Below are 12,432 nucleotides of genomic sequence, written 5' to 3' on the forward strand. Positions count from 1 at the left end.
ATTTTTGTTTTTTTTTTTTAAATATTCAGCATATTTCTGTCAAAATCTGACATTAAAATTTAAAACGAATCTAATATCTAATGCTCCGCAGATGTTATCGTAAATTAAATCGTAAATTTTTTGTAAATTGTCTGATGTACCTTAAACATAATTCACATACAAGTGTATTATTATAAAGTAATATGCAACATAATCTGTATTTTTTAGGGTAATTCCTTTAACATTTATTACTCATATAAGATTATAAAATACAACTAATAAAAATAAGTCTATACATAAACACTAATTAAGAGCTATGTATGATTCGAGTACATACCGCCTTCTTGTAAGGCTCTTTCCTGCTCAGAAATTTTTTAGTGTATAACAACATACATAATATACTTCATCTTAAATACGTAATTAAAGGAAACGTATAACATAACATAAAATAAGTTTAAAGTCCTAAAAACACTATAGGTAGTACAATTATGAACTTTGTTGTCGTCAATCGAAACCACAATTACTTTTTAAATTTTACTAACACAGAAAGGTAGTGACTAGCTTCTTCTGTTTCGAAACAGAATAGGTAGGCAGATATTACAATGCCAGTCGTTTATTAAACGTTTTCTTACAAATTATAGGAGTCTAAAATTCCGGGACAAGCAGGCAGGAATATATAGAGGTATTGTTGTTTCTTTCACATCTGAAATCTAATCTGAAATTTTAATTCATTCGGATTTATTTTTAAATTTCTTGCAATAAAATTGTAACAATATTAATGTGTAAACGCTCATATTTTTAAACGGGTTTTTCGAACTTAAACTTGAATACATAGCTTATTTCGATATTTTACAAATTTCATAATATATTAAATTTATATTTCATCTGTATATAGTCAGTACTAATATTAATTTTAACATATTCGGACGTTTATGTATAAGGTCATCTTGTATAGAAAAATATCGAAACTAATATAAGTTATCCGCGATATCCCGTTGTAAAAACAAAGTTTCTATTTCAGTCTTAATTTGAATAAATTAATTATAAGTTATGAGAAGGTATTAAATTTCTTTGAAATTATATTTCATAAATTATAATTAAAGTAGAAAAATATGAAAAGAATTTTTCAGATTTTAATAAATGTATTAATTTTGACTACTAGTCTAAAGTACACTTTTGCAGCAATACGTAAGTAAAAATACAATTTCAGATTATTAATTTTTGATTGCAGTTTTAATTTATATTAAGAATCATTAATTTAAAAAAATAATCACGATAAGATAATTTTTTGGAGCAAATTTTATTTTCCAATCAGTTAGAATCTGTCCGGTTTTACGACAATATTCAAACAAACTTGTGTGTTCTTGAAAAACAAATAACAATAACAAAATATAACTATAATATAATCTTTGTTTAGAATAATAGAAATTAATTTATTTATTATTCGATTTTGTTTTAAATTTAAATTATTCTCATTATTAAATTGACTACAGAGTGTTTGCTTTTTATTAGCAATTACAAGTTGCCGTACACCAGATCCAGAAAATGAAATTGGATGGTGTGTACCAACAGAGCAATGCAAAATTTTGGACGATATTAAAGATATTCCACTTGAAGTATTTGACTTTAAATACCAAACGTTTATAGAAAATTCAAAATGTCTTAGTAAAATAGAAGAGGTTAGCACTTCACTGAAATAAATATTGAGCACATAAAAAATTTGTTTTTAGCGTTTTTGTTGTGCAATAGATCATATCAATCCTGAATTTGCCAGTAGTAATGATTTAATTAATAAGGCGAGAATTGATGATGTAGAAATAACTGAAAGTCTTCAAAATTCTACTAGTATTAAAATACCAAGAATTCCTAATATTAATCGAGAAGATATATTAGACATTGACACTCATCCAAATTTAAATTTATTACCGGATGATTGTGGATCAACGAAAGATGCAAAAAAAGTAGGACATGGAAACACAACAGGACTAAGAGAATTTCCATTTATGGTTCGCTTACAATATGATAGAAATATGCCGGCATTTCGTTGCGGTGGGACACTAATTAATGAAAAATATATTCTAACTGCTGCCCATTGTGTACGCGGTGATTTGTATGTAAACGACTATACGTTTAGCCTCTATTGTGACATATATTTATTTTTTAAATTAAAAGGTTTAGTGTTCGTCTTGGTGAATATAATGCAAAAATGGAAATCGATTGCATTCCAGATGAAAATAAAGAAGATGGATTAGATTGCAATGATCGGTTTCAAGATATTCCAATTGAAAGTAAAACTGTACACGATAGCTTCGATAAATTCCAAGCAGTACACGATATTGCATTATTACGCTTAATACGTCCAGCAAATATGAAAAGTAAGTGATAAAAACTTTTACCGTGAACCATTACTTCTAACGAACTTCATAGTTTATAAAATTAACTAAGCTATCAATCGACGAACTGAAATCATAACACTGACCGTTAACTTACTGCACGACCTTTAGTCTAAATCTTAATCAGAGCGAAGCACGGTGTTAAAATTAAACCTTCAATTTATATTAATTCTTTCATGAACGGCTATTAACACATACATATATGTATTTATCTATATATGACAATGAACAACTCTCGCATCCTTAAATAAAGTCTTATTATCTAAATAAATATATAAAAAAATTAAATAACACTTTAAAACACCTTTAGAAAACAACGTCAAACCTATTTGCTTACCGATAAATTCTGTATTAAGAAACAAAAATTCCAAAATAGGATTGCTAACTGGCTGGGGAACCACAGAAAATGGTATTAAAATATTTTTTTTTTCTATAATAATAATAAAAAGCAATTGTTCTCGTAAACCTTTTTGTTTTTTTTTAGGTAACGTGTCCGATATTTTACTAAAAGCTTTGCTATATATAAACGCAGAAAGGCAAAAATGTCAAGATTACTATAACAAAATTCATGCTGTTAATGTAACTGATCGAATAATATGTGCAATAGGCAAAGAAAAAGAAGACAGTTGCAAAGGTGATTCCGGTGGACCCCTATTTGAGTATGCACAAATTACAATTGGAGAAACTAAAAAATATCTTCAAATTGGAATAGTTGGATCGGGCCCACAGATTAAATGTGGTAATTCAACTGAAAATGGTGGATCACTTTATATTAATGTTGCCAGATATATGAAATGGATTTTAGATAATATAAAACCATGACAGTTTTATATGAAGAATTTTAAGACATTCTATTTTAAGACATTTATTTTCCACTTTTTAAGAATACTTTAAAGTAAGCTAATAAATGAATATTTTAATTATAGAAATTATAAGATTATATTAGTTAATTATTTGTTGAAATGAAGTTTTAATATTTGCTTAAGAAAAATAAATTATAAAAAATTTAATTTTAACAATTTTACGAAAAAGTTCTCTTAGAAACACTTATACGCAAATTAGATAGTTAGAAAATATTTAATTTAACCAGTTAAGTGCCATTGATGTCATGTAGATTAGAAATTTTTTTGAATTTTTTCTTAAATAAGGTTGTGTAATATGTTGATTTCGTATACAAACTTTAGAGAAAAAAGCAATTTAAAATTTTACAGCTTTGAACAACTGGAAACATTTTTAAAAAATTTTTGAGTCGAGTAAGACAAAGTGTTTTCCGAAATATTATTCTTACTTATCAATAAAAATATTATTGTAACACAAATAATATTGCAAAATTTTTAAATTTTACCCCAATTTTTTTCAGTATAACAATATCTATTAAGATTTTAAAATTTCATTGAACTGCTTTGTAGCAATTCCAAAAACAAGTTTTCAATTAAATTTAAAGGTTAATGAATACTACCATTTCAATACAAGATATAAGTAATGTAAACGTACAATGAAATTAAGCTTTGTTTAAAGTTAGTCATACAAACCCAATTTATAATATTATAAATATTATAATAATATTCAATAAACGTGCTTTCTGTTGTTGCTTTAATTAAAAGTATCAATGCTTTTGAAAAAAAAAAATTGAATTAATTTTGGATTGAGATTTCGAATCTATATATAGATTTCTTCTTCAAAGCAAGTAGATTATTAAATATTATAAAAAAGAAATTAAATTACTCACACAAGATTTAAAAATTTTTTTTGTTGTTGGATTAAATATGAAAAATCATATTTAAAACTTTTTTAAGGAATAAAAACGTAAACTTATCAATTTTGAAAGTCAATAGGTTAGAAATTTGTTTTAATTTTTGTTTTTTGCGCAAATTTTTGTTTTTTTACCAAATGTTTTTTGGTAAAATAAGATTTAATTGCATTATTTTTCTAAAAAATACCTAAATTTTAGATTTTACCTTTTAAATTTTTTCCACCAAATCTACTTAATATTTTAACATCCTAAGCTATTTTTAAAAAGGTTTTACATAATATTTCAAAAGCTCATCTGCTTATTTGAGGGACAAAAAACACTTAACGGGGTCGAAAATGCGTACGATTAAAAAAAAATAGCTAACATTTTCAGGTACTCCCAACTATAACACCCTATATAAAGCAGCACATTAAAGTTTGTGGATTAGTTTTTCCTATTCTTCATAAGAACGTTCTATTTAGGAATGGCTTTTAACTATACTTCGGGGAAGATCAACGTGTTGTATTCCATTAAAGGCAATGCATAATATATTGTTAATTTTTTTTTATTGGGGAATAATTTAAATAACATACTTACCAATAAATTTTGAATTACGATTTGCTACTTTGTTTTTTGTGAAATATTCTCCGCAAGAGGTTACTTATACATATTTGAATTTATCTCGGGAACAAAAAGTTTTCCGTGACATTATAAATTGTTAAAAAGGCAAAATATCGAAAGATGATAAAAAACAGATAGGTAAGAAAAAAATAGCTGTAAATTAATTTAATTGGCATATCTATTTCTCTTACAAAATCTTAAGCTGTTTTCCAGGAAATAGCTTGTGTAACTTTTCGTTACTGTAGGTTTGTAGAACTGCCTGAGAGTGTACACAACGCCTGCGCTGTTTTACGTTCACTATCTTATACATGCCTAAGTGAAACACAAACAGAAACTTAATCACTTTCATATCATTGTTGCAACAATAATTGGAGTATTATTAAAACATTTAAAAATTTAGTATTGCAAGATGAGCAAAGGGATCAGTTTTTTTTTTCCCACACTAATTTAAATATTTTTTGCATGAAAAGAATTAAATAAAATTGAAAAGTTTAAAAACAACGGTAAGTTTTGTGCACTTCAACTTAAAATATACTATTTCAATAAATAAAACCAATATTGAAAATTGCGGCAAACCAGTTGATTGTTTCATATTGTTTGTAAATGCAATACATTTTAAATTGAATAAGTTATCGTTTTTAATAACTTATCATTATAAACTTTAACAATTAAGTTATATTGTATGTAATGTAGAGCTATAATGTGTAGCTATAAGTGCATATATATCTACCTATAACTATAACATAATTGCTTTAAAATCAAAATAATTTAATAAAACTCACTATAGTAAGTTAAGTCTTATTTTCTTGGATATATACATACATACATACGCATAGTATATATTTATAAATAAATATTTTAAAACAAGTCTCAATCTCTTAACTTGAACTTGATGAATATTATTAATACAGAATTCTCATAAAATTGTTTGTGTGTTTTTTATATTATTATTTTTTTTGTAATTTGCTCTTTAATATTTAGTATTAAAATTATTTTCGATACATTCGGACGCAAAAATAATTCGCTACTTTATATTATAAAATTTTATAAACCTAATCAAAACTTTAAAAAAAAAAATTAATTTGAATATTAGTGTTAATGTATTTTAAAACCAGATTTCATTTTTAATGTCGTATATACATAACTATATTATGTATGGGTGAACACGCGCAAATATAATATTCGGCAAATAAAATCTATATAAATTTATTTTTTTATTAAATATAAAGTGAAAAGCAAAATGTGTAAAATATTGATATTTTTAACAAATGTGTTATTAATTTTTTTGACAAACCTTAACGATATTTTAGCTGCAACAAGTAAGTAAAAAAAGATACGCATAAACAATAAGCTCGACATTAAAATATTCTTATGAGGCTACATTCTCAGAAATTGAAAAAAATATACAAAACATTCTCAATCAAAATTAATTCTATATGGGTTTTCTTCTTATAACATAATTATCATAGAAAATCTAATTTAAATTATTAAATTAAAATTTAAATTATTAAAAAGAATAGCCAATACAAAAACTTTCAATAAAATTTACAATGTTCATAAATATGAATCAGCCTAAAACAATTTTCAATTCAAATTTACATAATATAACGAAGCTTAGTTTTTGTTGTACTTACAGAACAGAACGAAAATTTTACCTACAATTTCAAAACAACATTTTTTTTCTCAATTTTTTCTTAGAATGTCGAACGCCATCTCCTGAAAATGAGAACGGTTGGTGTGTGCCAACATCACAATGCAAAATTATAAATGATATTAGTGGGGTGGCATTAAATGCATTTCCATCAGAGTATCAAACGTTCATAGAAAACTCAAAATGTGCAGATGATTCGGAACAGGTAAAAAATTTATAATTTTTCCTACAAAAATTTTATTAAATTTGTATATACATTTATTATGGTTTTTTTTAGCAATTTTGCTGCACTTTAAAACATATTAATCCTGAGTATGCCAGAAAAAATTTACTAACTGAAAATGTGCAAGTTAAACCGGTTATTCCTGCTAGAATACCAACTATTCCAAACGTAAATCGTGCAGATATTTCAGATGTTGATTTACACCCAAACTTAAATTTATTACCTGCTGAATGCGGCCTAATGAAAGATGAGTTTAAAGTATCATTTGGAGAAATCACAGGACTAAGAGAGTTTCCATTTATGGCATTACTTCAGTTTGATGTAGAAAAACCATATTTTGGCTGTGGTGGAACACTTATAAATGAGAAATATGTTTTGACTGCTGCTCATTGTGTGCGTTCTACTTTGTATGTAAAAAAATTTCACATTTCAAACACAGGTCATTTATTGAAAAATATACCGTTCATAATTCGGAAGAGTATTCGAAGAATTGTATTTGATAACCCAAAATAGGTTAATTAAAGGAATATACACAGAAAAAACTGCGAAAAACTTGTAATTTCCACACAAATGTACAAAAGTACACTTGATGAATAACCCTCTCGCAGTGATATATATCTTTAATTTATATAGGTACAAATATCATTGGGATATATAAAAAGCACACTGAAAGTTTAAAGGGAAAGATTGTTATAGTTTCTACAAATTCGACAAAATAGTGTATTAACTTATTCATTTACGATAATTAGTTTCGTTTTTCGCAATAATATATTTGAAATCCAACGCGGCAAATAATTTATAATAAAAAAATTCAAATGTGTGTAAAACTTTTAAATTTTTCTGAAGCAGTTTTTTTATTACGAAAATCAATGCGATTCCTGCGGCTAATACATATGAAAAAGAGAAAATTTATTTGAGCCGTTATAATATTAACAATTTCAATAACTGACATAATCATGTTTAATCGAAGATGCTAACCCTTCAATACTTTCGTTTTGAATAACGCAAATATTTAGTTTAATACATAATGTTCTTAAAATCACAGGTTTAGTGTCCGACTGGGAGAACACGACGTCAATACTGATATGGATTGTGTAAAAGATGAGGAGGAAGAAAGTGGATTTGATTGCAATGATCCTGTTCAAGATATTCCAATAGAAAGCAAAACTGTACACTCAAAGTTCGATAGATTTAAGGCAGAAAACGATATTGCGTTGTTACGACTAACACGTTCAGCAGATGTTAAAAGTAAGAAAAAAAAAACAAATATGAAAATATAATAGGCATTTAAATTATACTTTGGACTTAGGAAATATCTAAGAAATAGGTTTAGGTACACGTCTTAGTTATCCTTTTGTTTCAACAAAACATCTTAAGGTTTTTTAAAAGAAATGACAAAGGTTGTCTCAGTTTAACTGCATATAGAATATAAAAGAACTAGGCACTATAATTAACAAATTTTAAACATAAATTTTTAAGATTATTAAGAAAACTCTGTTAAAATGTGCATTTTTCAGGAAACAATGTCTATACAATATGTTTGCCGACAAATGCTGAACTAAGAAACACAGTTTTTAATACAGGACAGTTAAGTGGTTGGGGTACAACAGAAAAAGGTATTGAAAGATCTATACAGAACTTTTTTGTTTATTTAAACTAAAATTATTTCTAATATTTTTTTAAAGGAAACGTATCGCATGTACTACTAAAAGGCACACTTGACATTAATACACAAAGACCACAATGTGAAGACTTCTATTCTAAAACTTATTCTATAGATGTAAATGAAAAGTTAATATGTGCTGCTGGTAAAAACAAAGTTGATAGTTGTAAAGGTGATTCTGGTGGACCATTATTTCAACAAAAACAACTAAAAATTGGTGAAACAAAAAAATTTCTTCAATTTGGAATTGTAGCAGCTGGTCCTGGAATTGAATGTGGTAGCGTTATAGAAAGTGGTGGATCGATTTATACCAACGTTCCAAGATATATGAAATGGATTTTAGATAATATCAAACCATAACATGTACTAATATTAATTAAATAGATTAATTTTGAATCGAAGAAGTAGAATTTTAATACAAATAATTCACTGTAAAAGTTGGAATTTTATGAAAGCTTTAAAAGAATAGGCGGGCAATATATTAAAATGAGTTCTATTATATAAATATAAGATTCGATCTTATTATTTACGTTATTTTCAAATTAGTAGTTCAAAAGTGTTTTGAAAAACGTTAACATAATATCGTTGGCGATGTATTATAATGGATATCTATTCTTAAGTGATAATTTGATAACTTTCCAGTTAAAACATCTCCGTTCTCGTCAAACTCGAAACAAAATGGAATTCATGATTACAATTTAGTGACTAATAAATCAGATTAACATATACGAAAAGTATTCCAAGAAAACTTACTATAAGAAAATAATAGCAGGCAAAAGCTGGTTTTTGTTTCTTTTCCACCCTTACACTTTTGGCCAGATCTTTTACACATCTCTATTTGTGCTAATGCTACATTTCCCATCATCAAAATTCAACATTAGAATCTATCCAATTATAAAGCAATGAGTGATTGCATCGTGATGAAAAAATAAAATAATCATACACAGGCTGCTAACATATTGTCCTAATGAATTATTGTTATTAAATTTGTCCGCAACTAATATTAAATTTTTATTTTTTAATATTACGAGTATATGTTCTAAATTTTTTAAAGCAAGTCTTTCAATTTACAAATTTCATTGTAATTTCATATTTTCTGTTAAGCATTTAAGCAAACGCAAATTGCAATATTGAAATTGAAAAAAACAATAGCTTGAATATTGTAAACCTAAATGTTTTAAAACAAGATTTTATTATTTATATAGAATTATATTTAATTGAGCACCCGTAAACAAAACCTACAATTATTATCAATATTCTCTATAAATTTGTTATCAATTTTTAATACAAACATAAACAAACAATATTTTGAACGCGGCAAAGCAAAAGTATCATGTACGTTATTGGCGTTTAATCACTAATCACGATTATGTCATATATGTACATGTGGGACATCCCAAAAATAACTTGAGAAATTAGAAAATAAAAAAATGATACTAGAAAATAATGCAACACTTTCTTTTGATTTTTTTATTGTGATTGGCTCTGTTACACATTCAAATCTTACAATTTAATTGAAATAAGCTTCCATTCAACAAAATAATCTTTGATTACTTTGTTATTATATTATTGTTATTTATTTTTGTACTACGATTACGCTGTATAATTTACAAAATAGTAGCAGTGAACGACTAGTGCTAATCTGGGTGAGCTTTTTTCGCATGAGTATTTAAATAGTTTAAAGGTGGAATTCATAAAATATGCTGTGAAATAATATAAGAGTTATGTAAATAATTACTCATTGAGAAATACGGAAATTTTTTTTTCTGAGTCGAACGCATACTCCCGAAAATGAGAGCGGATGGTGTGTACCAATAGCACAACGCAAAATTGAAATAATATTTGTAAATAATTTTTTATTTTTTTTTCAAAAAAAAATTATATAAAGGCGTGTATATTTATACCCGTACGAACGTATGTTCGAAGGGTATACTAAATTTGCCTTACCGTTTGTAACGCTAAGAAATAACGGTGTTAGATATAGACTCAAGTGTATGTTTTTGATCAGCGTCAAATTCTGAGTTGATTTAGCTTTGTCTGTCCGTCCGTCCGCCCGTCCGAACGATAACTCAAAAACTGATTGAGCTAAGTTCACCAAATTTTCACAAATGATTTATTGTAGTAATTGCCAGAACCCTATTTAAATTGGACGCGATCGGGGTACCGGTTCGGGTAGCTGCCATACAACTTCAAAATTTATTTGGCTATATCTCAGAAACTATAAAAGTTGTGGTATTGAAATTTCATACAAACGAATATATTAGTAGGGCCAATGTGTTTCATAAAAGTCGTTAAAATTACTTGGCTCCTTCTGGTACCTGCCATACAACTTCAAAAGTTATTTGACTATATTTCAGAAACTATTAAAGCTATGGTATTGAAATTTCACACAAACGAATATATTAGTAGGGCCAATGTGTCTCATAAAAGTCGTTGAAATTACTTGGCTCCTTCTGGTAACTGCCATACAACTTCAAAAGTTATTTGGCTATATCTCAGAAACTATAAAAGCTGTGATATTGAGATTTCACATAAGTGAATATATTAGTAGGGCCGATGTGCTTGATAAAATTCGCTAAAATTTCTTGGCTCTTTCTGGTAGCTGCCATAAAACTTCAATAGTAGTTTGGCACAACCAGTATTTTGAAAAACACATAGTACTGAAATTTTGCATAAATTAATATGGTAATACGGCAACTTAAAGTCATAGTCTGCCCCATAGTTAGCTATCGCACATTAGTTATTCGCACATAGGATAACAAATTCGTACGGGTATCACAGAGTTGACAAGGTCAACTCTATTTATACCCGTACGAACGTATGTTCGAAGGGTATACTAAATTTGCCTTACCGTTTGTAACGCTAAGAAATAACGGTGTTAGATATAGACTCAAGTGTATGTTTTTGATCAGCGTCAAATTCTGAGTTGATTTAGCTTTGTCTGTCCGTCCGTCCGTCCGAACGATAACTCAAAAACTAATTGAGCTAAGTTCACCAAATTTTCACAAATGATTTATTGTAGTTAGTGCCAGAACCCTATTTAAATTGGACGTAATTGGGGGTACCGGTTCGGGTAGCTGCCATACAACTTCAAAAGTTATTTGGCTATATCTCAGAAACTATAAAAGCTGTGATATTGAGATTTCACACAAGTGAGTATATTAGTAGGGCCGATGTGCTTGATAAAATTCGCTAAAATTTCTTGGTTCTTTCTGGTAGCTGCCATACAACATCAATAGTAGTTTGGCACAACCAGTATTTTGAATAACACATAGTACTGAAATTTTGCATAAATTAATATGGTAATACGGCAACTTAAAGTCATAGTCTGCCCCTTAGTTAGTTATGGCACATTAGTTATTCGCACATAATATAACAAATTCGTACGGGTATCACAGAGTTGACAAGGTCAACTCTATTTTTTTTCTCGTTTTTTTTTATTTTTCAGCAACTTTGCTGAACAAAATAAGAATATTCCAGAGGCTAAATCTATCATTTCTACTATAATAAGAGCTATTTCAAAGGTTACTCGTGCAGACTTTTCAAGCATCGATTTACATTCAAATTTGAATTTGTTACCTGTTAATTGCAGTTTATTAAAATGACGACTCAAAAGTACCACAGAAAGAAATTGCAAGACTATATTAACTTTGGTATGGAGTTTGTAACTACTTAAAGGAGTCATCTGCGTAAGGACATACATATATATATGTCATATAACATATATATATGACATGTTCTTGCTCCGCGTAAAATTCTGCATTGATTTAGTTATGTCCGATCGCCCGTCCGTCCGTCCGATCGCACGATAACTCTAAAAGGAATTATGCAATCGACACTAAACTTTCACAAGTTGTTTCTTTTGGGACAAGGACGAACCCTTTTGTTTTTATTTGTTTTAATTAATTGGTTCTCTGGAACACATTTAGGACAAATTTTTATAAAATATTCTAAATAATTAATTTTATTGTAGAGGTTTTGTAATATTACAACGGCTATGAAAAAGATCTTCAAACACTTTGTTTCTGTTTATTTAAATTTTGTTTTTTTTTTTTTGTGTTATTTTACACCTCCCAACGTGTTTAGTAAAGAAACTATAAACAAAATTCTTGAACCTGTTAAGAGAGTTTTCTTTTTTTTTTTTTAAATAGTTAAGATATCACTTACTAG

At 27.5% G+C, this 12,432-nt stretch overlaps 2 protein-coding genes across 2 annotated transcripts; both read left to right on the top strand.

Moving 5' to 3' along the window:
* Positions 1–902: 902 nt before the first annotated feature.
* LOC129611716 (serine protease grass-like) lies at positions 903–3,204 on the top strand. Its single transcript, XM_055525003.1, has 7 exons — positions 903–1,037; positions 1,100–1,167; positions 1,492–1,658; positions 1,710–2,089; positions 2,152–2,354; positions 2,683–2,781; positions 2,857–3,204. The coding sequence occupies exons 1-7, from the start codon at positions 1,030–1,032 to the stop codon at positions 3,192–3,194; spliced, it is 1,263 nt and encodes a 420-aa protein (XP_055380978.1). The 5' UTR covers positions 903–1,029; the 3' UTR covers positions 3,195–3,204.
* Positions 3,205–5,783: 2,579 nt separating this feature from the next.
* Positions 5,784–8,666, top strand: LOC129611717 (phenoloxidase-activating factor 3-like). The gene is made up of 6 exons (XM_055525004.1): positions 5,784–6,044; positions 6,424–6,581; positions 6,654–7,006; positions 7,645–7,847; positions 8,117–8,215; positions 8,285–8,666. The coding sequence occupies exons 1-6, from the start codon at positions 5,966–5,968 to the stop codon at positions 8,620–8,622; spliced, it is 1,230 nt and encodes a 409-aa protein (XP_055380979.1). The 5' UTR covers positions 5,784–5,965; the 3' UTR covers positions 8,623–8,666.
* The last annotated feature ends 3,766 nt before the right edge of the window (positions 8,667–12,432 follow it).

Source organism: Condylostylus longicornis, unplaced genomic scaffold (assembly GCF_029603195.1).
Source record: "Condylostylus longicornis isolate FDR11 unplaced genomic scaffold, ASM2960319v2 ptg000055l, whole genome shotgun sequence".
In the NCBI taxonomy this organism is placed as follows: domain Eukaryota; kingdom Metazoa; phylum Arthropoda; class Insecta; order Diptera; family Dolichopodidae; genus Condylostylus; species Condylostylus longicornis.